Below are 23,533 nucleotides of genomic sequence, written 5' to 3' on the forward strand. Positions count from 1 at the left end.
TCTTTAGCCATGCGGCTTCGCTAGCTCCCTAAGTCACCAGATGTTTCCTCCATCCCCATTTTACCTCCAGTTCCAATGGCAGAATGCTTAAGCTGCTAGGAGCTGTCTGTGATACATCAGTGTGTCGTTACAAAAAGGGTTTAGTGATTATCCAACTACGTCATTGGACAAACGCCCTTAAAAACCTATTTAATTTCTACACATTGCAGCTGATCAACAACTCAATGCTACGGTGGTCTGAGTTACAACACTAGTTTTATGCCAACATGAACATTGACATTCCTTTTGGCAGCATTGTTTTTTTAGATAGGTAGCGAATATCAATAAATGTTAGCTTGGTTCCCTTACATCATTATTCCTACTCCTCCTCCGATACCAAAATGTTGGTGTGGTAACCAGGCATGCATGTTTCAATAGCAGGACACCTCAGCATCTTAACAGAATCCATCTGCTACAAATCCAACAACCATCCAATGCAACTATCCACCACTTGTTTCCTTGGCAATACTATAACTATATGCTCAAATGTCTGCAGAAGAGTGATTTAATATGATTAAGTAGATAAAAAACGATAACGATATAAATGAAATTAGTTAATCTATAAATAAATTGTAAACTGTTCTATAACATCGATGACATCAGAATCAGAACGTTTTTACTGCCACATTTGCCCACGACCTCCTCATTCTGACAGCAGATCACCAACGAGGGTCAGGCCGCTTCCACCATATATATATATATATATATATATATATACATAGAGAGAGAAGAACACAGCAGGCTACCAGGGGCTCAAAGTCCCGGCAGCAGAAGGGTTATTTTGTTTTGGAGATGAGCACCACAACAGATGAACTGTCTGCACACTGTGTGATGATGGTGGAGCTATGGAGGGCAGGACGGTCCTCTGTGCATGAAGAAAAAATAAGTCTGAGGACCAGGTCTGAGGAACCAGCCTGACTACTGGAGACCAGGAACCAGCCTCACTACTGGAGAACAGGAACCAGCCTCATGAGGAACCAGCCTCACTAATGGAGACCAGGAACCAGCCTGACTACTGGAGAACAGGAACCAGCCTGCCTACTGGAGACCAGGAACCAGCCTGACTACTGGAGACCAGGAACCAGCCTCACTACTGGAGAACAGGAACCAGCATACCTACTGGAGAAAAGGGCCTCACTACTGGAGACCAGGAACCAGCCTCCCTACTGGAGATGAGGAACCAGCCTCCCTACTGGAGACGAGGAACCAGCCTCCCTACTGGAGACGAGGAACCAGCCTCCCTACTGGAGACGAGGAACCAGGCTCCCTACTGGAGACGAGGAACCAGCCTCCCTAGGGGAGACGAGGAACCAGCCTCCTTACTGGAGATGAGGGCCTCACTACTGGAGTTGAACAGACATATGTTCACCGGGCTCAGCGACTGTCACGTTTCTTGACATGGTATTTGACGGGGTGATGAAGCAGCCCTCAGCACCTATTGGTCGGCCACTTACAGCCAACATGATTGGCTACAAGGTCAGATAATGTTACCCCGGCCCAGATCCGCTTTTGTCTGAGAGTCTCTTCTCCACAGAACTTTTGTTCAGTAAACACTGATTTGGTCGATCAGAGGACAGCCAGATGCAATAATAATAAAACGAACTCGGCGAGATTAAAGCGTTGTATTTTCAGTTGGTTCTTGAAACATCACAAAATCACTATCAGATGGATATATTCCTTTCCATATCACATATATTCATAATTTCAAAAGAAGACTCGGTTTCTAGGCCGAGTCTTCTTTCTCGGTTTCTCGGTTCTTTTATCTCATTGGTCCATGTACATAGGGTCCGGAAACGCTACACTGCCCCCTTGTGGACACGTTAACACAAGGTGTTACCGCAGTTTGTTCAGCTGAAGCATCGGGCCATTCCTGTGGTGGCCCTTGATACTGATTCAACAAGAGATGTCCTTGAGTTAAGTTCTCCTCCTGGCGATGCAGAGGAAGGTAAATAGGAAAGAGGGTGTCTTGAATAATGCAAGGCCAACATTAAATGTCAAGGCTAGAAATTCCACTTGTTCCTATTGTCTCTCTGACGTCGTGACATGTTTTATGCATTTCATAATTAGCCCAGTGTCGTCAGGGACAAGAAGAGCAGGTCTTTCTCCGAGCAGTAATGGATAAGGAATCTGGTGATGTTCATTTGAAAGGCAAATTGTGCAGCTCTCATAAACAGGCCAGAGTTTAGCCTCAATCCATTTCCCCACCAGTGTAATGGAAATGGTATATGGTATACATCTCTTTATATCTATAACTGAGAGAGAGAGAGAGAGACGGAGAGACGGAGCGAGAGAGACAGGGAGAGAGAGACGGAGAGAGATAGAGAGAGAGGTTGCACTTGTATTCTTTGAACTGAATGAAAACCTAGGGAGGATTGTAAAATATTTATATTAATAAATATTTATAGCGGAGTTGGCAGCAAGAAGGAAAAAGACACATTTTAAATCTTATCTTGAGATTACTAAACCAGTTGTCGACATGAGATGCTGCACTGAAGCCTTTCCTTTGGAGACTGTGCTATTTGGGTTGGGGTATGGTGAAGGTACAGCTGGTTTATTAGGGTTAGGTTACACACAGCTCCTTAATTTGCAAGATGGGATAGGTCCTGGGTTAGATGTGATAGGTCCTGGGTTAGATATGACAGGTCCTGGGTTAGATGTGACAGGTCCTGGGTTAGATGTGACAGGTCCTGGGTTAGATGTGACAGGTCCTGGGTTCGATGGATAAGGTTAGAGGGTTAGCAAAACAGATGGAGGAGAGAGAAGCCGCAGGTTTCATGATTTTTCTCCAAACCCTCTCCTCCCTCCTTTCCTCTCTCCTCTCTCCTCGCATTCTCTCCTCTCCTCTCTCTCCCCTCTCCTCTCTCCTCTCTCTCCCCTCTCCTCTCTCCTCTTCTCTCCCTCCTCTCATATCTCCAGATAACAGTAGGGCGTTGTCTTCTGATCAAACATTCATGTAAAGATGAGGCGTGACTTTTGTGATTTATGATTTATGAATGTAATTATTTTATCATGCAAGGACAACTAGAAGGATGTTTTCCTGCATTGTGGAGCTTTTATAGTGGACATGGTTTACAGATGCATAAAATGTATCGGTATGACCAGAAAAAATATCTGAAATATGAGCCAATGTCAATCTGAAAATGTAAGAATGGTTCAGTGGTATATATATATATTTTTTTAATTATTTTATTTTTATGTATTTATGTATACATAAATATATATACATATATATATGCATATCTAAATCTATCTAATCTATAATCGATATATATATTAGTTGTTTTACTGTTATTAGGTTTTTCTGAATGTTTATGTATAAGTAGACCAGGGTAAGAAGGCTATGAGTATAGATGATTAACTGCTGTGGTATGGTGGAGGTTAGGGTCAGGGTGGAGGTTAGTGTTAGGGTGGAGGTTAGGGTTAGAGGTGAGGTTAGGGTGGAGGCTAGGGTTAGGGTCAGAGTGGAGGTAAGGGTTAGGGTGGAGGTTAGTGTTAGGTTGGAGGTAAGGGTTAGGGTGGAGGTTAGGGTTAGGGTCAGAGTGGAGGTAAGGGTTAGGGTGGAGGTTTGGGTCAGAGTGTAGGTATGGGTTAGGGTGGAGGTTTGGGTCAGATGGTAGGTATGGGTTAGGGTGGAGATTTGGGTTAGGGTCGGGGTGGAGCTCAGGGTGGAGGTTCCCAGTAGGTAATGGGTTCTGTGTGCAGGTCTCCGAGGTGACGGAGGAGACATGCGGCTCCCGGGTTCCCGGCCCTCCCAGCATGACGACTCGTTGGCCAATAAGAAGAGAGCGCTGCTGCTCCTGTGCTAGCGTGCTGAGCTCCATGCTTCTCTGGACTCTACTGCTCTTCTCCTCCTCCGCCTCCTCCGCCTCCTCCTCCTCCTCCTCCTCCTCCTCCTCCTCCTCTCGGGTGGGGGTGCTGGGTGGAGGCCAGCTGGACTGGCTGCTGTCGGAGCGAGGGCCGTTCCACCGCTGCCCCGAGTACACTGAGTTCAGAGACAGGTTCCTGCAGAGCTTCTCCACCCGATACAAAATCTACAGGTACGTTTGTGTGTGTATGTGTGTGTGTGTGTGTGTGTGTGTGTGTGTGTGTGTGTGTGTGTGTGTGTGTGTGTGTGTGTGTGTGTGTGTGTGTGTGTGTGTGTGTGTGTGTGTGTGTGTGTGTGTGTGTGTGTCTCTGTGTGTGGGTGACCTGGTCCAGTCTGAGTGTCTTCTCAACTTCAAGTATAAACACACACAAGGAGAGTGACTTGGTGAGGTTAGGTCACTAGCCCTAACTCTAACTCTAACTATAACCTCTAACCCTTACCCTAACCCTAACCTCTAACCTCTATCCTCTAACCTCTAACCCTTACCCTAACCTCTAACCCTTACCCTAACCTCTAACCCTAATCTCTAACCCTAACCCCAACCTCTTACCCTAACTCTAACCTCTACCACTAACCTCTAACCCTAATTCAAACCTCCAACCTCTAACCTCTAGCACTAACCTCTAATTTCTAACCCTAACGTAATGCTAACCACTAACACTAACCCTACAAACACACACAAGGAGAGTGACTTGGTGAGGTTAAACTAACCCTAACTGGTTTAATATGATGGTTTAGACTATAAACCATCATATTAAACCATCATATACACACTAAACTTTAGAGTGTCTATATGAAGGTTTAGAGAGGGATATCAAGCAACTTAACTTAAAACTCAAGGGAATTTCGGGGAGGTTTTAATTGTGAGTGTGTGTGTGTGTGTGAGTGCGGGGGTGGAAAGATCTTAAATGTGTGTGTGTCTATGTGTGTGGAAATGTCAGCGCGGGCAGGAGGGGGGTGGGGTATTGGGTATATTGTTTTTTGCAATGCATAGGACTAGCCTGGGGAATGGTAGGCTAGTATGTGAACATATTATTGCATATATGGATGGATGGATGAATGCATAGATGAATGAATGGTAGAACAGAGGACGGATGAATGGATAGGCTGTTCCTCGTATATTTTTATGGATGTTATTTTCAAGGCCCCTCTAGGGACGGGCATTGGAAATGAGCTAAAGCTACAAATAATATGATGCTTTCTGCTGGATGGTGCACATTCCACATGAGTTGTATCTGTCCCTATCAAATAAACTAAAAATATATATCTATATGTGAAGTTGTTAATATGACGGTTTAGAGTGTCTATATGATGGTTTAGACTTTAGAGTGTCTATATGATGGTTCAATAGGATGGTTTAGATTGCATATATGATGGTTTTGATTGTATATGATGGCTTAAAAGGATGGTAGGAGTGTCTATATGATGGTTTAGAGCAGGGGTCTTCAACGTTTTCCAGGCAAAGGACTCCCAAACTGATGGAGAGATGGAGCAGGGACCCCCTACTTATACAGTATATTGTATAAAATGTGTTTTATATTAAACTGGTCCTTAATGTTTTTATTTTAAACATGTGCAAGGTACAGTGAGTAGGGTGGCCATGCCACTGCCATTCATAAACATAACATAACATAATAAACTGATACCTGCCAAGATCAACAATGTCTGTCAATTGCATGAAATCATGCATAAAAGCTATTCAAATTGACATTTTTAAAGCATAAATGTGGAAAAGAAAATTAGTGATGTTTGTTAGTGTCTTTCTTATCGCTCCGCAAGTAGTCCGGTAACTTATTAACCCCAGCGGGTCCAGTTGCTAAGCGACGTCAACGTCTTTGGCGGAATATTTCTCTGCTGATTTATTTTCCCAATGATGACTGGCGTTCTGTACATTATCCCTTTTATAACAGCACGCTCTCTCTCCCAACAGTCTTGGCTGCGCACTCTCATCCAAATACGTATTGTTTGCGGCGGAGGAGGGGGTATTTATAGAAACCGAACGAGAAACTGACGTCGCTGTGCTGTCCTTCTTTTTAATTGAAGGAGCAGGCAGAGAAAAGCTCTCTCCTACTGGGCTTTCATTAAAATCAAATGCATAAAAATGTCGCAGCCAGTCCAGATATGTCCGGTGCGTGCGAGAGACTGTACGTGCACACGAACATATGCTTACCACTTTTGTAAATTCCATATATATAGTACATTCGGATTGCTATTCCGATTTCTAATCGGAATAGATCTATTCCGATTAGAAATCGGATCAAAAGTGTCCATGTAAACGCAGCTAGTGTGTTGGATTCATGTTAATGTGTGTTTAAAGACATTTCAATTTGTGGAAAAAATTGCGGGGGGGATATAAAAAAATGTCTCATCAACCAAAACTTTCGCGACCCCCCTGCAGTACCTTGCGGACCCCCTAGGGGTCGCGGACCCCCTGTTGAAGACCTCTGGTTTAGAGTGATGGTTTAATATGATGGTTTAGGGTGTATGTATGATGGTTAAGAGTGTATTATGTTGTTTTAGAGTGTATATGATGGTTTAAAAGGATGGTTTAGACTAGAGTGTCTATATGATGGTTTAAGAGGATGGTTAAATAGGATGGTTTAGAGTGCCTATATGATGGTTGAGAGTGAATATATGAGGGTTTAGAATGTCTATATGATGGGTTAGGGTTACTCTATGATGGTTTAGAGTGTCTATATGATGGTTTAATAGGATGGTTTAGAGTGTCTATATGATGGTTTAATAGGATGGTTTAGAGTGTCTATATGATGGTTTAATAGGATGGTTTAGAGTGTCTATATGATGGTTTAATAGGATGGTTTAGAGCGCTATATGATGGTTTAATATGTTTAGAGTGGGGATGGCCAGCGCTGGGACCAGGGAGGCTAGCTGCTACGTGCTAAGTGGTTTCATTAGCTGCATCCATCTTCATTAGCAGCTCTCTGGTCGCTCAGGGAGACGGAGGCAGAACAGTAAACGATGCTCGGCTTCTGCTCTTCAATACGCTGCCGATGGCAACGATTACCACATCCCACCACTGTGAAGGATAAGGATAAGGTTAACCTCCCCTATCAACCCCAGCATGAGGTACACTTTAAATCAAGATACCTCCTCTTCCTTTAAATCAAGATACCTCCTCTTACCTTAAATCAAGATACCTCCTCTTACCTTAAATCCAGATACCTCCTCTTACCTTAAATCCAGATACCTCCTCTTACCTTAAATCAAGATACCTCCTCTTACCTTAAATCAAGATACCTCCTCTTACCTTAAATCAAGATACCTCCTCTTACCTTAAATCAAGATACCTCCTCTTACCTTAAATCAAGATACCTCCTCTTACCTTAAATCAAGATACCTCCTCTTACCTTAAATCAAGATACCTCCTCTAACCTTAAATCAAGATACCTCCTCTTACCTTAAATCAAGATACCTCCTCTTACCTTAAATCAAGATACCTCCTCTTACCTTAAATCAAGATACCTCCTCTTACCTTAAATCAAGGTACCTCCTCTAACCTTAAATCAAGGTACCTCCTCTAACCTTAAATCAAGGTACCTCCTCTAACCTTAAATCAAGATACCTCCTCTTACCTTAAATCAAGGTACCTCCTCTTACCTTAAATCAAGGTACCTCCTCTAACCTTAAATCAAGGTACCTCCTCTTACCTTAAATCAAGATACCTCCTCTTACCTTAAATCAAGATACCTCCTCTTACCTTAAATCAAGATACCTCCTCTAACCTTAAATCAAGATACCTCCTCTTACCTTAAATCCAGATACCTCCTCTTACCTTAAATCAAGGTACCTCCTCTAACCTTAAATCAAGATACCTCCTCTAACCTTAAATCAAAATACCTCCTCTTACCTTAAATCAAGATACCTCCCCTTGCCTTAAATCCAGATACATCCTCTTACTTTAAATCAACATACATCTTCAGGTCGGGTTAATGTTCAATATTTTATTGCTTGGTTTTTGCAAATATACATCTTCAGGAATATGTACATACTCAATTTGGTTAGGTTGAGAAGGGGTTAGTGTCTGTGTTAGGACTAAACTAACATTAACCTGGAGAAGGGGTTAGTGTCTGTGTTAGGACTAAACTAACATTAACCTGGAGAAGGGGTTAGTGTCTGTGTTAGGACTAAACTAACATTAACCTGGAGAAGGGGTTAGTGTCTGTGTTAGGACTAAACTAACATTAACCTGGAGAAGGGGTTAGTGTCTGTGTTAGGACTAAACTAACATTAACCTGGAGAAGGGGTTAGTGTCTGTGTTAGGACTAAACTAACATTAACCTGGAGAAGGGGTTAGTGTCTGTGTTAGGACTAAACTAACATTAACCTGGAGAAGGGGTTAGTGTCTGTGTTAGGACTAAACTAACATTAACCTGGAGAAGGGGTTAGTGTCTGTTAGGACTAAACTAACATTAACCTGGAGAAGGGGTTAGTGTCTGTGTTAGGACTACACTAACCTGGAGAAGGGGTTAGTGGCTCTGTTAGGACTACACTAACCTGGAGAAGTGGTTAGTGTCTGTGTTGGAATCGTCTGAATTGTGTGTGTGTGTGTGTGTGTATGTGATCTCAGTGTAATAAGTCCTGGGCTGCCGACCGTTTGTGAAGGCATTTGAATCATGTGTATTATCCCGTTTACAGAACTGGCTTAACTAACCTGTTGTAAACTTAGTCTCCCCTAACCCTAACCATAAACCTCAAACGAAATATGTATGACACATATAGCCTTGCAACAACAAGGTTGATAGTTTGATCCTCGTCGTGGTGTCCCTGAGCAAGGCGGCTCCTGACGAGCTGGCTGTCGCCTGGTTGACTCTGCTGTCCTTGAGAATCTTGCTGAAATCGCTTTGGATAAAAGCATCTGCTAAATGTAAATGTACTATGATTATTCCTTGTATTTGTATTTTGATTGACAGGGAGTTCAGCCACTGGAAGGTGAGCAGCTTGGTGACAGAGAAAAGAGATTCACCGCGAGCTCCGTTGCCGCTAGCGCCTGAGTTCCTACGCAACCTGCGGTTGCTAGGGCGACGACCCACCCTGCAACAAATCAACGAGAACCTCATCAAAAAGTACGGGACCCACTTCCTGGTCTCTGCAACCCTGGGAGGTGAGAAGGACCTTCTAACTACAGTAAACCTTCTCCTCAGCATCTTTCAATCTGTGAGGCTTAGCTTATGGTAACCCTGATAGTGAACCCCAACCCCAACCCTAACACTAACCCTGTTAGGGAACCCCAACCCTAACACTAACCCTGTTAGGTAACCCTAACCCTAACACTAACCCTGTTAGGTAACCCTAACCCTAACACTAACCCTGTTAGGGAACCCTAACACTAACACTAACCCTGTTAGGTAACCCTGACCCTAACCCTAACACTAACCCTGTTAGGGAACCCTAACACTAACACTAACCCTGTTAGGTAACCCTGACCCTAACCCTAACACTAACCCTCTTAGGTAACCCTAACCCTAAAACTAGCCCTGTTAGGTAACCCAACCCTAACACTAACCCTGTTAGGTAACCCTGACCCTAACACTAACCCTGTTAGGTAACCCTAACCCTTACCCTGCTCCCTAACCCTAAACCCTGCTCCCTAACCCTAAACCCTGCTCCCTATCCCTAACCCTAACCCTGACCCTGACTTTGCTCCTAGGGGAAGAGTCTCTCACCATCTTCCTGGACAAACAGAAGCTGAACAGGAAGTCGGACTCTGGCTCTGGGAACAGCTCTGTGGTTTCTCTGGAGCTGCTGCACCAGCTGGCCGCTTCATACTTCACTGATCGAGAGATCACTCTGAGGAGGCTGCACCACCTGCAGATAGCTACATCAGCTATAAAGGTATACCTGAACACCACCTGCAGATAGCTACATCAGCTATAAAGGTACACCTGAACACCACCTGCAGATAGCTACATCAGCTATAAAGGTACACCTGAACACCACCTGCAGATAGCTATGTCTGCTAGGTCTGGTACAGCCTACCCCTAGTACTAGGTCTGGTACAGCCTACCCCTAGTGCTAGGTCTGGTACAACCTACCCCTAGTGCTAGGTCTGGTACAGCCTACCCCTAGTACTAGGTCTGGTACAGCCTACCCCTAGTACTAGGTCTGGTACAGCCTACCCCTAGTGCTAGGTCTGGTACAACCTACCCCTAGTGCTAGGTCTGGTACAGCCTACCCCTAGTACTAGGTCTGGTACAGCCTACCCCTAGTACTAGGTCTGGTACAGCCTACCCCTAGTACTAGGTCTGGTACAGCCTACCCCTAGTACTAGGTCTGGTACAGCCTACCCCTAGTACTAGGTCTGGTACAGCCTACCCCTAGTGCTAGGTCTGGTACAACCTACCCCTAGTGCTAGGTCTGGTACAGCCTACCCCTAGTGCTAGGTCTGGTACAACCTACCCCTAGTGTGTTGGTGTGTTGTGTAGTTATGGCTGTGGGTGTGTTGTGTAGTTGTGGCTGTGGGTGTGTTGTATACTTGTGGCTGTGGGTGTGTTGTGTAGTTGTGGCTGTGGGTGTGTTGTGTAGTTGTGGCTGTGGGTGTGTTTTGTAGTTGTGGGTGAGGGTGTGTTGCGTACTTGTGGGTATGGGTGTGTTGTGTGGTTGTGGGTATAGATGTGTTGTGTAGGTGTGTTGTGTACTTTTGGGTGTGTTGTGTACTTGTCGGTGTGGGAGTGATGGTGAAAAGTCCTTTGGAACAGAGAGTGACTCATCGTCTGTACTGACACTAATCATGTTTTTCAACCAACCAATGCCGAAGGTTACAATGCAACGCGCTTCTATGGAATTTCTCTGTGTAGTGCAGTGTGTGTGTGTGTGTGTGTGTGTGTGTGTGTGTGTGTGTGTGTGTGTGTGTGTGTGTGTGTGTGTGTGTGTGTGTGTGTGTGTGTGTGTGTGTGTGTGTGTGTGGGGGGGGGGGACAGCTGGTGAGTAGGAGGTCTGCTCTTCTTTAAAGAGTAGATCTGTCTGACTGAGGCTGAGTGCTGCGATATTGAGCCACAATATCTCAGCAGAGCTTTGTGTTGGTGTGTTTGTATCGTATGAGCTTGTGTTGTGTTGGTGTGTTTGTATCTTGCGTATGTGCTTGTGTTGGTGTGTTTGTATTGTATGAGCTTATGTTGTGTTGGATTGTTTGTATCGCGTGTATGTGCTTGTGTTGTTGTGTTGTATGTGTGTATGTGCTTGTGTTGGTGTGTTTGTATTGTGCGTATGTGTTTGTGTTGGTGTGTTTGTATGTGTGCAGCACTGCTACCCAGATCAAAAGCAGTGTTGTTCCTGAGGTGGTCTGCTGAGCTGGGAATACTTACTTTATCTTTCTATCTGTTCAGCTATATTATGTTTTGTTATCTTATGTTAAGTTATGTTATTTTATGTTATTTTATGTTATTTTATATGATGTTTACATGAAGGATGTGTCACAGAGATAAGAGGTTTGTCTCCTAGGTAACGGAGACAAGGACCGGGCCGTTGGGATGCAGTAATTATGACAGTGTTGGGTTTCCTAGGTAACGGAGACGAGGACCGGGCCGTTGGGATGCAGTAACTATGACAGTGTTTGGTTTCCTAGGTAACGGAGACGAGGACCGGGCCGTTGGGATGCAGTAACTATGACAGTCTGGACTCTGTGAGCTCCGTCCTGGTGCACAGCCCCGAGAACAAGATCCACCTGCAAGGTAGGACCTCCACATGTGCCTCCACCTGCACCTCCACCTAGATCTCCACTTCCACCTCCACCTCCACCTCCACCTCCACCTCCACCTCCACCTCCACTGTCACCCTGCACCGTCAGGAGTGTGTTGTGTAGCAGTACAGCTCATACTGATGTTGTGTAGCAGTAGAGCACCTACTGATGTTGCGTAGCAGTAGATCTCATACTGATGCTTGTGTAGCAGTACTGTGTTGTTTTGTTGCAGTAGATCTCATACTGATGCTTGTGTAGCAGTAGTGTGCGTTGTTTAGCAGTAGAGCTCATACTGATTGTCGTGTTGCAGTATTGTGTTTTTTGTGTAGCAGTAGTGTGTGGTTGTGTAGCAGTAGATCTCATACTGATGCTTGTGTAGCAGTAGTGTGCTTTGTGTAGCAGTAGAACTCATGCTGATGGTCTTGTAGAAGGATTGTGTTTTTGTGTAGCAGTAGTGTGCGTTGTGTAGCAGTAGATCTCATACTGATGCTTGTGTAGCAGTATTGTGTTTTTGTGTAGCAGTAGTGTGCGTTGTGTAGCAGTAGATCTCATACTGATGCTTGTGTAGCAGTGTTGTGTTTTTGTGCAGCAGTAGTGTGTTGTTGTGTAGCAGCAGAGCTCACACTGGTGTTGCGTCTCAGGTCTGCAGGCCGTGCTCCCGGGGTTTCTGCGCGGTCGCTTCGTGGAGGCGGCCCTCAGCTATGTGGCCTGCAGCTCGGAGGGAGAGCTTCTCTGTCACAACAATGACTGCTGGTGTCGCTGCTCCGCACACTTCCCAGCATGCAACTGTCCATTCGCCGACATCCGAGTCATGGAGGAGAACCTGAAGAAGAGCAACGACGCCTGGAGCGAATTCAAAAAACACTTCATGGAGTCAGGTAACAGAGGTCAAGGGTCATCCCTCCTTAATACTGACAGAGACTCTTTAACCCTTTATTACAATTCAGAACGGCTTTCTACAACGATACAGAGCGGCTAATTAACTCTTTATGAAGATACTACACCTTATTAACGCTTTATGAATATATATAACAGCTTTTAACTTAAAACAATTCAGACCATGTTAAACTAGGTTAGTCTAACATCCTAACACTAGTGTTTTGGTGCGGGTTTAGGTTAGTTGAACATCCTAACACTAGTGTTTTGGTGCGGGTTTAGGTTAGTTGAACATCCTAACACTAGTGTTTTGGTGAGGGTTTTGGGACAGGGTGTTTATTAGGATATCGAGTACAACGTGTTATTGTCAAGCAGCAGAATGAGATCCTGAACCAAACCAAGGTACCTTCACACTGGGACGAGCCAGCTGGTCAGAGTCTCTATCTTCTAGCTCAGGCGCCTCAGGTAAAGACCTCTCACCTCCACAACACATCATGTTTCCATCAAGGCCCGTTGGTTGGCTGATGAGGTCGGCCTTTGGTACGTGTTGCTTTGTGGGGAACCATTCAGTTGTGAGAAGACTCTTTCTAAGAGGCAAATGGAGAGAGTTGGGGATTATAGGGTTGAGAGCTGAGCATGGGAGATGCTGCCTTTGGCACCAAGCAGTCAACTCATTGAAGCATGACACGGAAGGACACACATATATTTATTTGTGTGAGAGTGTGTGTTTGTGTGTGTGTGTGACTCTCCCTCGCTCTGCTGCTCTCCTCTAAAGGATGGGGTTACTAAAAGGTAAACAGACTAGGTTCTGGTTGAAACCAAACCTGTCATAGCCTATAGTTAGACTGTAACTATAGGGGATGACAGTTACCATAGCAACCAGCTACTCTGTAGCTGTTACAGGGGAGCCGGTTGCTACGGTTATCAGCACTGGAATGCTGGACACAAGCAATCGTAGCACCTTGAGTTCTACATCGTTTTAATACACCAGCACTCCTGGGGGGTGAGTGTGAAGGAACATTGACCGAGGGGTATCCCAGACCAGGGGGCACCTGGTCAGCCGGGGGCCCCCTGGTGCCTCGGGGGTATCCCAGACCGGGGTGACCCCCAGGTTCCCGGGGGGCTCCTGCCTGCTGCAGCTGGTCCCCGGGCATGCGGGGGCTGAGTAATATAATTATAATAATACATTTTACTTAAAGGCGCCTTTCATGGCTCTCAAGGACACCGTACATTAGAAAAACATTCATACAATCAGTAGCAGATACGCAAGAAGACAAATAAATAAACAGTTCAAATAAAGTGGACAATGGGTGATGGTGATGTGGGAAGGCAAGATCAGGAGGGGTACGCAAATCTGAAAAGGGGAGTCCTGAGCTTTGATTTAAACTGGGATATGGAGTCGGTGTTGCGGATGTCAGGGGGTAGTGCCATCCAGAGCAGGGGAGCAGAGCGGCTGAAGGCCCTGCCCCCGTCGTGGGGAGACGGGCAGAGGGGACAGTTAGGTGTACAGAGGAGGAGGAGGGGAGTGCACGGGAGGGAGTGGCAAATTGAGTCTGTTAGGTATGTGGGGGCAAGATTATGGATGGCTTTGACGGTGTAGGGGAGGATTCTAAATTGAATACGGAAATGAACCGGGAGCCAATGAAGCTGGTGAAGGACAGGGGTGATGTGGTGAGAGGGCTGTGTTCTAGCGATGATACGTGCTGCTGAGTTTTGGACCAGTTGGAGGTCATGGAGTATTTTTGGGGGGGGGACCGAAGAGGAGGGAGTTGCAGTAGTCAAGCCTTGGAATGAACAGACTGTGAATGAGATGGCAGTGGAGTCAGTGGTGAGGGAGGGCCGGAGACGGTTACTATTGCAGAGGTGAAAATAAGCAATGCGGGTGATGTTATTTATGTGCGGTTGGAAGGAGAGTGTGCTGTCGAGGATGACACCCAAGCTCTTGACCTGGGGGAGAGGAAACCAGGAGTGTTATTGATTTGAATAGAGAAGCTATGGAATTGGGAGAGTGTGGATTTAGTACCAGTGAGAGTAAATTCTGGTTTATTGCTGTTACGTTGTAGAATTGGAGGAAAACCAGGTTTTTAAGTCGGAGTGATGGAGGAAGGGAGGAGTCAGGTTTGGTGGAGAGGTAGAGCTGTGTGTCAAGTGTACAAGTGAAAGTGACTATTATAGTGACGAAAGATATTGCCGATAGAGGAAGATGGAGGTAGATGCTTAAAAGTAGGGGCCCGAGGACCGAGCCCTGCAGAACGCCTGTGGTGACGGAGGAGGGTTGGGAAGTGAAGGACTTTAGTTTGATGAACTGAGGGCAGCCTGAGAGGTAGGACTAGAACCAGTTGAAGGGGTGTGATGAATGCCAATGGATGCAAGTCTATTGAGGAGTATGGTGTGGGAGATGGTTTGAAAAGGCCACACTCACACAAGCAGGATGAGGATGGTGAGGAGTCAAGGGTCAGCTGCAATGAGGAGGGCATCAGTCAGTGCGTTTACATGACACTCAAGAAAGTCAAATTATTGGCTTAGTCCGACTATGATTGGATTATTAAGATGCATGTATACACCTTAGTCGGACTAAAGTCGAGTCAAATCGAGTTACTCATAGTCGAATTAAGCGTGCATGTTTACGGTCAAACGGATTGGAATCGGATTATGCGTTCTGCGCATGCTTGAGATTTTTCCCGGGGAGCGTGAGCCGGAAGTACAAGGAGACGATAGTCCTGTTGTGGTCGCCGTCGGAAAACGAGAAAACAGCGATTTATTTAAAAAGGTGGCGGAAGATGGAGGAAGTTGGTGTCGTGCCAATGTAGTCACCCCCTACAAAAAGTGTATAATCATCAACATGCATTCAGTACACACTAAGCTTCTGTTACGAGAGTCGCGTATGTGTGTGCGCGAGAATGGCAGTGTGTCTGTGAGTGACTGCAGTGAGTGAGTGGACGAACAAGGAGAGCGAGCGTTTGCGCTTGTCAGTTTAGTGAATGAACAGGTCCGGTTGTGTCTGTGCAAACGTGTACTGTTAAGTCAGTTGAACTACGAATAAAGTACCCAGCCTGTCAATAATCGGTGGCCGCTTCATTCCGACCTCTAAGCAGACCGACTGCCAGACAAAGTGAAGGGTGTTACCCCCGAGAGAACATCGGCCCTGGAGGGAACGTCTCTCGTGTGCTCCTCGACTACGGTCAGGGAACAGCAGGAAGGGTGTAACACTTTACACCCTTTAAAAGTACATTTCGTTCTGAGTGTTAGTCATCAATGAGGTGGTAAAATAGTAACTTCGGGCACATCTGTCAAAACAAATGTTTTTTTACGATCTTTATTCATTCATTGCGCCGCGGCCGAACTGAGAGGGATATTCTTTTGCTTTGACTCTCTGAAGTCAAGATTGAAACGCGACATAGAGGTGAAAGGGATTGTTGATACGACCGAGAGGTCGGAACAATGGAGCGTCTGAGAAATGACATGGACCCGAAGTGAACCTACAGCTGTCTACTGAAAACATCTGTTTCGAATGCTGCGACCGGCTGAGTTTGTTGTTGCTAGTGACGTAAAGAGGTCAACCGGTGGCTCTGTTTCCACTAGTTGAAATGGGCACAGCGCCACCTATCTTACGGGGATATGAAATCATTCGACCAATGAATAGATTTCCTCACTGCCATGTATACTGAGACAATTGCAGTTTTCCGATTGAGGAGCATAGTTGAACTATGGCTTTAATCGGATTAAGCAAGTGATATGAATGAGGGCCGTTGCAGTGGTATTGAGGGGGCGGAATCCAGACTGGAATTGTTCATACAGATTGTGGTGGGATAGGTGGGAATGGAGCTGAGGGGTGACTATTTTATCTAATATTTTGGAAATGAATGGAAGGTTGGAAATTGAACGAAAATTTTTGAAGTAGTTGGGGTCAACTGAAATAGGGGTTATGCCGGTGGCGAGGGAGGAGTTAATGAGGTCTGCTATGAGGTGGAGCAGAGAGGGAAGGTAAGCTCTAACCAGGACTGTGGGGAGGGCGTCAAGGTGACAGGAGGAAGATTTGGATTTATGAATGAGTTCGTTGATTCCAGAGGGAGACGGCAGCGTGAAGGCAGAGAGAGACCGGGTGACAGTTGGAAATCAGAGGCTACGTCAGGGTGGGGGTTAGTGGCGAGTAGTGTCTGATGCACTGAAGAAGAAAAGTAGCTCCCAGCGCTGCCCGTCTTCCAGCCCGCCGTCAGCAACTGCAGGTCGGGTCCTTCCCCAGGAGGCTCTCAGCCTCTCTCCATCGCTCACTAGTGGTTTCCTCCTCAGATGAGTTCAAGTCCTTCCTGCGGCGCCTCCCCACGCACCACTTCCTGAATGTGTCCCAGATCGCTGAGTCCTGGACCGGCGACCTCCAGCTGCAGAAGCGCTTCGCCCAGCTGGAGGCCAGCAGCGCTCTGATCCTGGGGAAAGCCCGCAAGACGGTCCGCAAGCTGTTTACCCTGAGCAGGAGGTGTCCCCGGCGGCCCCGCATCCACCTGCCCAGGGAGAGGTACAGGCTGTACAACACTGAGAATACAGGCTGTATAACTCTGAGAATACAGGCTGTATAACACTGAGAATACAGGCTGTACAACACTGAGAATACAGGCTGTACAACACTGAGAATACAGGCTGTACAACACTGAAAATACAGGCTGTACAACACTGAGAATACAGGCTGTACAACACTGAGAATACAGGCTGTACAACACTGAGAATACAGGCTGTACAACACTGAGAATACAGGCTGTACAACACTGAGAATACAGGCTGTCTAACACTGAGAATACAGGCTGTTTAACACTGAGAATACAGGCCTTAGTCCTTTTTCCATCAGATTTTCAAGCGAATTAACTCTTAAAGCGAATTAATTTGTAGCGACATAAGAAGCGCCTAAACGGTTTTCCATCGACAGAATGATTATAGCGAATTAAAATTGTGTCACAATGCCCCGTGTTGAAGCGCATTTTTCTGACCCGCTAGATGATTTTCCATCAACAATGCGCATGCGCGACATTCTATATCGCTTCAGCCGTTTTCCATTACTTTTATGTCGCTAGAACTTTCCCAAAACCACCTCTGCAGAGCGAATTAACTTAGTGCGACAAAATCGGCGTTAGAGCGATATAACCATTTTTCCATCACATATGTCGCACTAACTTTTGATGCGCATCATTTTAAAGCGCATTATCTTTTTGATGGAAAAAGGACTTGTATAACACTGTGAATAGCTTGCAGTGTGTGTGTGTGTGTGTGTGTGTGTGTGTGTGTGTGTGTGTGTGTGTGTGTGTGTGTGTGTGTGTTTGTGTGTGTGTGTGTGTGTGTGTGTGTGTGTGTGTGTGTGTCCGGGTCCCTCCTCAGTGTGTGTGTGTGTGTGTGTGTGTCCCGGCCCTCCCTCAGTGTGTGTGTGTGTGTGTCCGGGTCCCTCCTCAGTGTGTGTGTGTGTGTGTGTGTGTGTGTCCGGGTCCCTCCTCAGTGTGTGTGTGTGTCCCGGCCCTCCCTCAGTGTGTGTGTGTGTGTGATTGCAGGGGGCTCTCCTCCTGGTGGTCCGGGGTCCAGTCTCAGTGTGTGTGTGTGTGTGTGTGATTGCAGGGGGCTCTCCTCCTGGTGGTCCGGGGTCCAGTCTCTGCTCTACTGCAGCGAGCGCGGCGCCCTGGGCTCCTTCTCCGAGGAGGGGCGGAGCTGCAGCTGTCCTGCGGAGCAGCCCTCCTGCCAGGGGTCCGTGCCCTGTGTGGTGGGCTCCTCCTCCAGCTCCTGCTCCGCCTGCGCTCCTGACAACACCACCCGCTGTGGGGCCTGTCACCACAGCAACTTCCTCCATTTTGGATCCTGCCGGCCGAGCGTCGCAGCGTCTCTGGACCGCTACCTGAACTTTGACCTGGACATGGCCGACAGCGAGGTAGCGCCCCCCTCCCGCAGGACATGTGGAACTGTTACTGTTAACATGGACCTCACAGTGTCTGTTAGCAGTGATTCCATAGTGCCTGTGATTACAGTAACTTCACAGTGTCTGTGTTTACATTGATACCATAGTGTCTGTGTTTACAGTGACTTCACAGTGTCTTGTCGTAGTGCCTCATGATGTGCCAATCTGCCTCCAGGTGAAATATCTGCTACAGCGTCTGGACAGCAGAGTGGAGGTCCACGCCATCTACATCAGCAACGATGTTCGCTTGGGAAGTTGGTTCAATCCTGCTTGGAGGAAGCGGATGTTGTTGACACTGAAGAGCAACAAGAACAAGTCCAACCTCATCCACATGCTGATGGGAATCTCCTTCCAGATCTGCTCCACTAAGAACTCCACCTTAGAGCCGGTTCCCGCCATCTACGTCAATCCGTTTGGAGGGAGCCACTCTGAGAGCTGGTTCATGCCGGTTCATCAGCCAGTGTTCCCTGACTGGGAGAGGACTCGACTAGACCCCCCCATGACCACAGCCCTGTGTTACAACTGGACTCTGACGCTGGGCAACAAGTGGAAGTCTTTTTTTGAAACGGTGCACATTTACCTGCGAAGCCGTATCGTAACGGACGACCCTGTGGTCAACGAAACACTGTTCTATGAGCCGCTGGACGGGGAAGACCAGACGTCAAACATGGGCTCCATGAAGATCAACAGCTTGAAGGTGTTTGGATACAGCATGCCCTTTGACCCTGAGGGCATGAAGGATCTCATCCTGCAGCTGGACTACCCGTACACACAAGGCACTCAGGAGGCAGCGTTCATGATGCTTCTGGAGATGAGAGACCGGGTCAACCGTCTGTCTCCTCCCGCCCCCCGGCCCCTGGACCTGTTCAGCTGCCTTCTGCGCCATCGCCTAAAGCTGCCGGCCGGCGAGGTGGAGCGCATCAGAGCCTCCTTGACGTTGTTCCACTCCAAGCTCCCCAACAGCCCACCAGAACCGGAGCTAGCACAGCTATGTAGCTAGCTAGATCCAGCTAGCATAACTCGCTAGCAGAACTCAGCTAGCTAAACTCTGTGAACCTGATTCAGCCAGCTAAACTCAGCTAGCTAAACCAAGCTAGCTAAACTCAGCTAGCTTGACTCAGCTAGAATATCTCAACTAGCTACACTTAGCCAGCCTGACACAGCAAGCTAACTCAGACAGCCTGAGTCAGCTAGCTAATCCAACTAGCTAAACTCAGAGGGGTTTAGGATCATCGGGAAGGAGCCGAACCAAACGGATACCTGAGATTCAGAACAACAAACAATGGAAGCTTTGAAAGCCAACTTTCTGATACTACTTATTTTTTCTCAGTGTTTTCAAACAGCATGCCTGAGAAGAGTTTCTGTTGCCCTGCAGTGAGACTTAAAGCCTCTGTAGTTCCTCTGGTGAACGTACCAAACGCTGGACCGCAGTGAACACACTGAGAATCAAATATAATGGAACATGGATGGTCCTTTTCCAAATGCTTTGCTTACGAAACTCCAGCCATTAGGAACCCATGGTGGTGAAGGTGGCTCCACCCACCTGCTGATTGTCTTTGAGGGTTTTATTTATTCTGTCCTCCATTTTAAATGGCCTTTGAGGCCAGTGCTGATGCGTTACAAATTCAGCACAAGCAAAAAATGAATATGTCTTAAATGTCGCTCTTCTTTCATCTCAAAGGAACAGTATGATGGTAAATTGGCGCCAATGCTGTAAATATGGCTCACTTTAGTCTGAGGTGTGAAGAAGGCACATTGCTTTTAAGATAAATGCAAAGACAAACAAACAACAAACACAAAAGTCTTATATGGAACGCTAACGTAAGGAAGCACATCACGTTTCTGTGTTGGATTTTTCAGGAAAGGCTATATTGCTTTTATATTTCACATTTTTACTGAGACAACAAATGTGGAAGAACATGTGATGAAGCTCATGTTTGGTTTGATGTTGTGGAGCTCCTGCTCATGGCTGCCATCTTCTCAGAAGCTCTCAGAAGGAGAAGGATGTCTTGTTGATGTTAATCTCAAGGCCCGCGAGGGTTCAGATCCTTCAGAGGAGACCACCAGCGGGGTTAGATGATCTCAACCCTTGACAACGAAGGCCTTCATGAAGAAACACAGTGGCATATATAGTGGTGTTCCTTTGTACATTGTCAAACTTAAAGGCATGAGACATCATGTTGTCATATCGTTTGGATGTTTTCAGAAGCTGTGACCCGTCAGCTACTAAGGTTCTACAAATATCATCCTGTGATGCTGAGAAGTGTTTTAAACATACCCTTCAAATGCTCTGCTTCGGCCAGACCAAACACATCTACTTTCTCTCATCCCTCCTCCCTCATCCTGACCCTTACCCTAACCTTTACCACACATCCACTTACCCCTCATCTTAACCCTTACTCTTACCCTTACCCCTCATCCTAACCCTTACCCTTACCCCTCATCCCTCAACATGTTAATGCAGACGCTGAGAACTCCTAGAGGACACCAGGGTTCTCCTGAAGATGAAAAGGCTCCAGAACCAGACGTACACACGTTGTACCAGAGAGAGAGCGAGAGAGAGAGAGAGAGAGAGAGAGAGAGAGGGAGAGGGAGAGGGAGAGGGGGGGGGGGGGAGGGGGAGAGAGAGGGAGGGAGAGAGGGAGGGAGAGAGAGCAGGATGGACTAGAATGAGACAAGGTGAGAGAAGCTGGATTTCTGGTTCCCAAATGATTTATCGTGTTTAGAAATGCAGGCGGTTGACATAATGAGATTGGGTTGGTCAGAGTGAGTGTGTGAGTGTGGATGAGTGTGAGTGTAAGTGTGAGTTTGAGTGTGAGTGTGTAGTGAGAGTTTGTGTGTCTTCGTTGAATTGTCCTCATCAGGAGAAAACCAGGGGTGAAGCAGTAGGGGTGAGGGTGAGGCAGTAGAGGTGAGGCAGTAGAGGTGAGGCAGTAGGGGTGAGTGGTGAAGGGGTGAGGCAGCAGGGGTGAGTGGTGAAGGGGTGTAGCAGTAGGGGTGAGTGGTGAAGGGGTGAGGCAGTAGGGGTGAGTGGTGAAGGGGTGAGGCAGTAGGGGTGAGTGGTGAAGGGGTGAGGCAGTAGGGGTGAGTGGTGAAGGGGTGAGGCAGTAGGGGTGAGTGGTGAAGGGGTGAGGCAGTAGGGGTGAGTGGTGAAGGGGTGAGGCAGTAGGGGTGAGTGGTGAAGGGGTGAGGCAGTAGGGGTGAGTGGTGAAGGGGTGAGGCAGTAGGGGTGAGTGGTGAAGGGGTGAGTGGTGAAGGGGTGAGGCAGTAGGGGTGAGTGGTGAAGGGGTGAGGCAGTAGGGGTGAGTGATGAAGGGGTGAGGCAGTAGGGGTGAGTGGTGAAGGGGTGAGGGGTGAAGGGGGGAGGCAGTAGGGGTGAGGGGTGAAGGGGTGAGGCAGAAGGGGTGAGTGGTGAAGGGGTGAAGGGGTGAGGCAGTAGGGGTGAGGGGTGAAGGGGTGAGGGGTGAAGGGGTGAGGCAGTAGGGGTGAGGGGTGAAGGGGTGAGGCAGTAGGGGTGAGGGGTGAGATGGTACATCTGAGGTTTAAGATTAGGTTTAAGAAAGGCGATGGTCATGATGAACTTTGAACTCTCACAGGACACAGGGATCCCTACTTTTTCTGCTGTTCTTCATTTCGATATGTCCACTTTGTCAAAGGTCATGCACATTATTTCACCAGAATAATTAACAGTTGAGTTGCAGTTATGAATGGTCATATTAATGATGAAACTTGAAGAGTTCTTCATAATCGACTCCTGGTCAAAATGCTGTAAATAAACAATAAAACATAAACTCTTCTGTTAAACCCCTGTGTAATGTCCCTTTAAGCGTTCAACCAATCACAATGCACCAAGAGAGAAAGGAGATAGGAGAGAGATAGAGGAGAGATAGAGGAGGGGAGGAGAGGTATAGGAGAGAGAGAGGAGAGAGGAGGGGAGGAGAGGTATAGGAGAGAGAGGAGAGAGAGAGGAGAGAGGAGGGGAGGAGAGGTAGAGGAGAGATAGAGGAGAGATAGAGGAGGGGAGGAGAGGTATAGGAGAGAGAGAGGAGAGGAGAGATAGAGGAGAGATAGAGGAGAGAGAGAGGAGAGGTATAGGAGAGAGAGGAGAGATAGAGGAGAGAGCGAGAGGAGAGGTAGAGGAGAGATAGAGGAGGGGAGGAGAGGTATAGGAGAGAGAGGAGAGATAGAGGAGAGAAAGAGAGAGAGAGGAGAGGTAGAGGAGAGATAGAGGGAAGATAGGGGATAGAAAGGGGAGGGGAGAGAGAGGAGAGAGGTGTTTATCTCAAGTGTTAATCTCGGCAGAGATGGGAAACCATGGGCTCCTCCCCCATGGACATCTAGAGAGGGAGGGGAGGGAGAGAGGGATGGAGGGAGGAATGGAGACAGATACAGAGAGAGAGAGGAGAGGGGAGAGGGAGAGGAGAGTGGGGGAGAGGAGAGAGGGAGAAGGAGAGAGAGGAAGAAAATGGGAGATGGAGGGAGGGAGAGAGGGAGAGAGGGAGAGGAGAGAGAGTAAAGGAGCAATAAATGTTCTGTCAGGTGCTGGTGTCTCAACACAGAGTCTGTCGACACAAACCAATCAGGACATCTCTTCCCTGATTGGTTGGGAGAATCCATCTTTCAAGTCAATTAAATATGAGCTGAAACACGTTATGAGAGCTCCGCCCACACTTCTCAAGTCTCAAGACTTCTAATGACCACTGCCTTGACATAAGTACCACTACCCTAACCTATAGACCACTACCCTAACCTATAGACCACTACCCTAACCTATAGACCACTACCCTGACCTACAGACCACTACCCTGACCTATAGACCACTACCCTGACCTACAGACCACTGCCGTGACCTATAGACCACTACCGTGAGCTAAAGACCACTACCCTGACCTATAAACCACTACCCTGACCTATAGACCACTACCCTGACCTACAGACCACTACCGTGACCTATAGACCACTACCGTGAGCTAAAGACCACTACCCTGACCTATAGACCACTACCCTGACCTATAGACCTCTACCCTGACCTACAGACCACTACCCTGACCTATAGACCACTACCGTGAGCTAAAGACCACTACCCTGACCTATAGACCACTACCCTGACCTATAGACCTCTACCCTG

The 23,533-nt window shown here is 47.1% G+C and overlaps 1 protein-coding gene across 1 annotated transcript in view; it reads left to right on the forward strand.

The window, feature by feature from the left end:
* The window catches only part of brinp2 (bone morphogenetic protein/retinoic acid inducible neural-specific 2), a 38,304-nt gene extending 17,419 nt beyond the window's left edge, over positions 1–20,885 (forward strand). The window contains exons 2-9 of the mRNA XM_056597525.1: positions 3,742–4,076; positions 8,836–9,026; positions 9,573–9,757; positions 11,487–11,592; positions 12,242–12,478; positions 16,767–16,989; positions 18,072–18,378; positions 18,581–20,885. Coding sequence (XP_056453500.1) covers positions 3,796–4,076; positions 8,836–9,026; positions 9,573–9,757; positions 11,487–11,592; positions 12,242–12,478; positions 16,767–16,989; positions 18,072–18,378; positions 18,581–19,405 — 2,355 coding nt within the window. The 5' untranslated portion in view covers positions 3,742–3,795 and the 3' untranslated portion in view covers positions 19,406–20,885. The remainder of the gene's footprint in view (positions 1–3,741; positions 4,077–8,835; positions 9,027–9,572; positions 9,758–11,486; positions 11,593–12,241; positions 12,479–16,766; positions 16,990–18,071; positions 18,379–18,580) is intronic.
* The last annotated feature ends 2,648 nt before the right edge of the window (positions 20,886–23,533 follow it).

This window comes from Gadus chalcogrammus, chromosome 8 (assembly GCF_026213295.1).
Source record: "Gadus chalcogrammus isolate NIFS_2021 chromosome 8, NIFS_Gcha_1.0, whole genome shotgun sequence".
NCBI classification, from domain to species: domain Eukaryota; kingdom Metazoa; phylum Chordata; class Actinopteri; order Gadiformes; family Gadidae; genus Gadus; species Gadus chalcogrammus.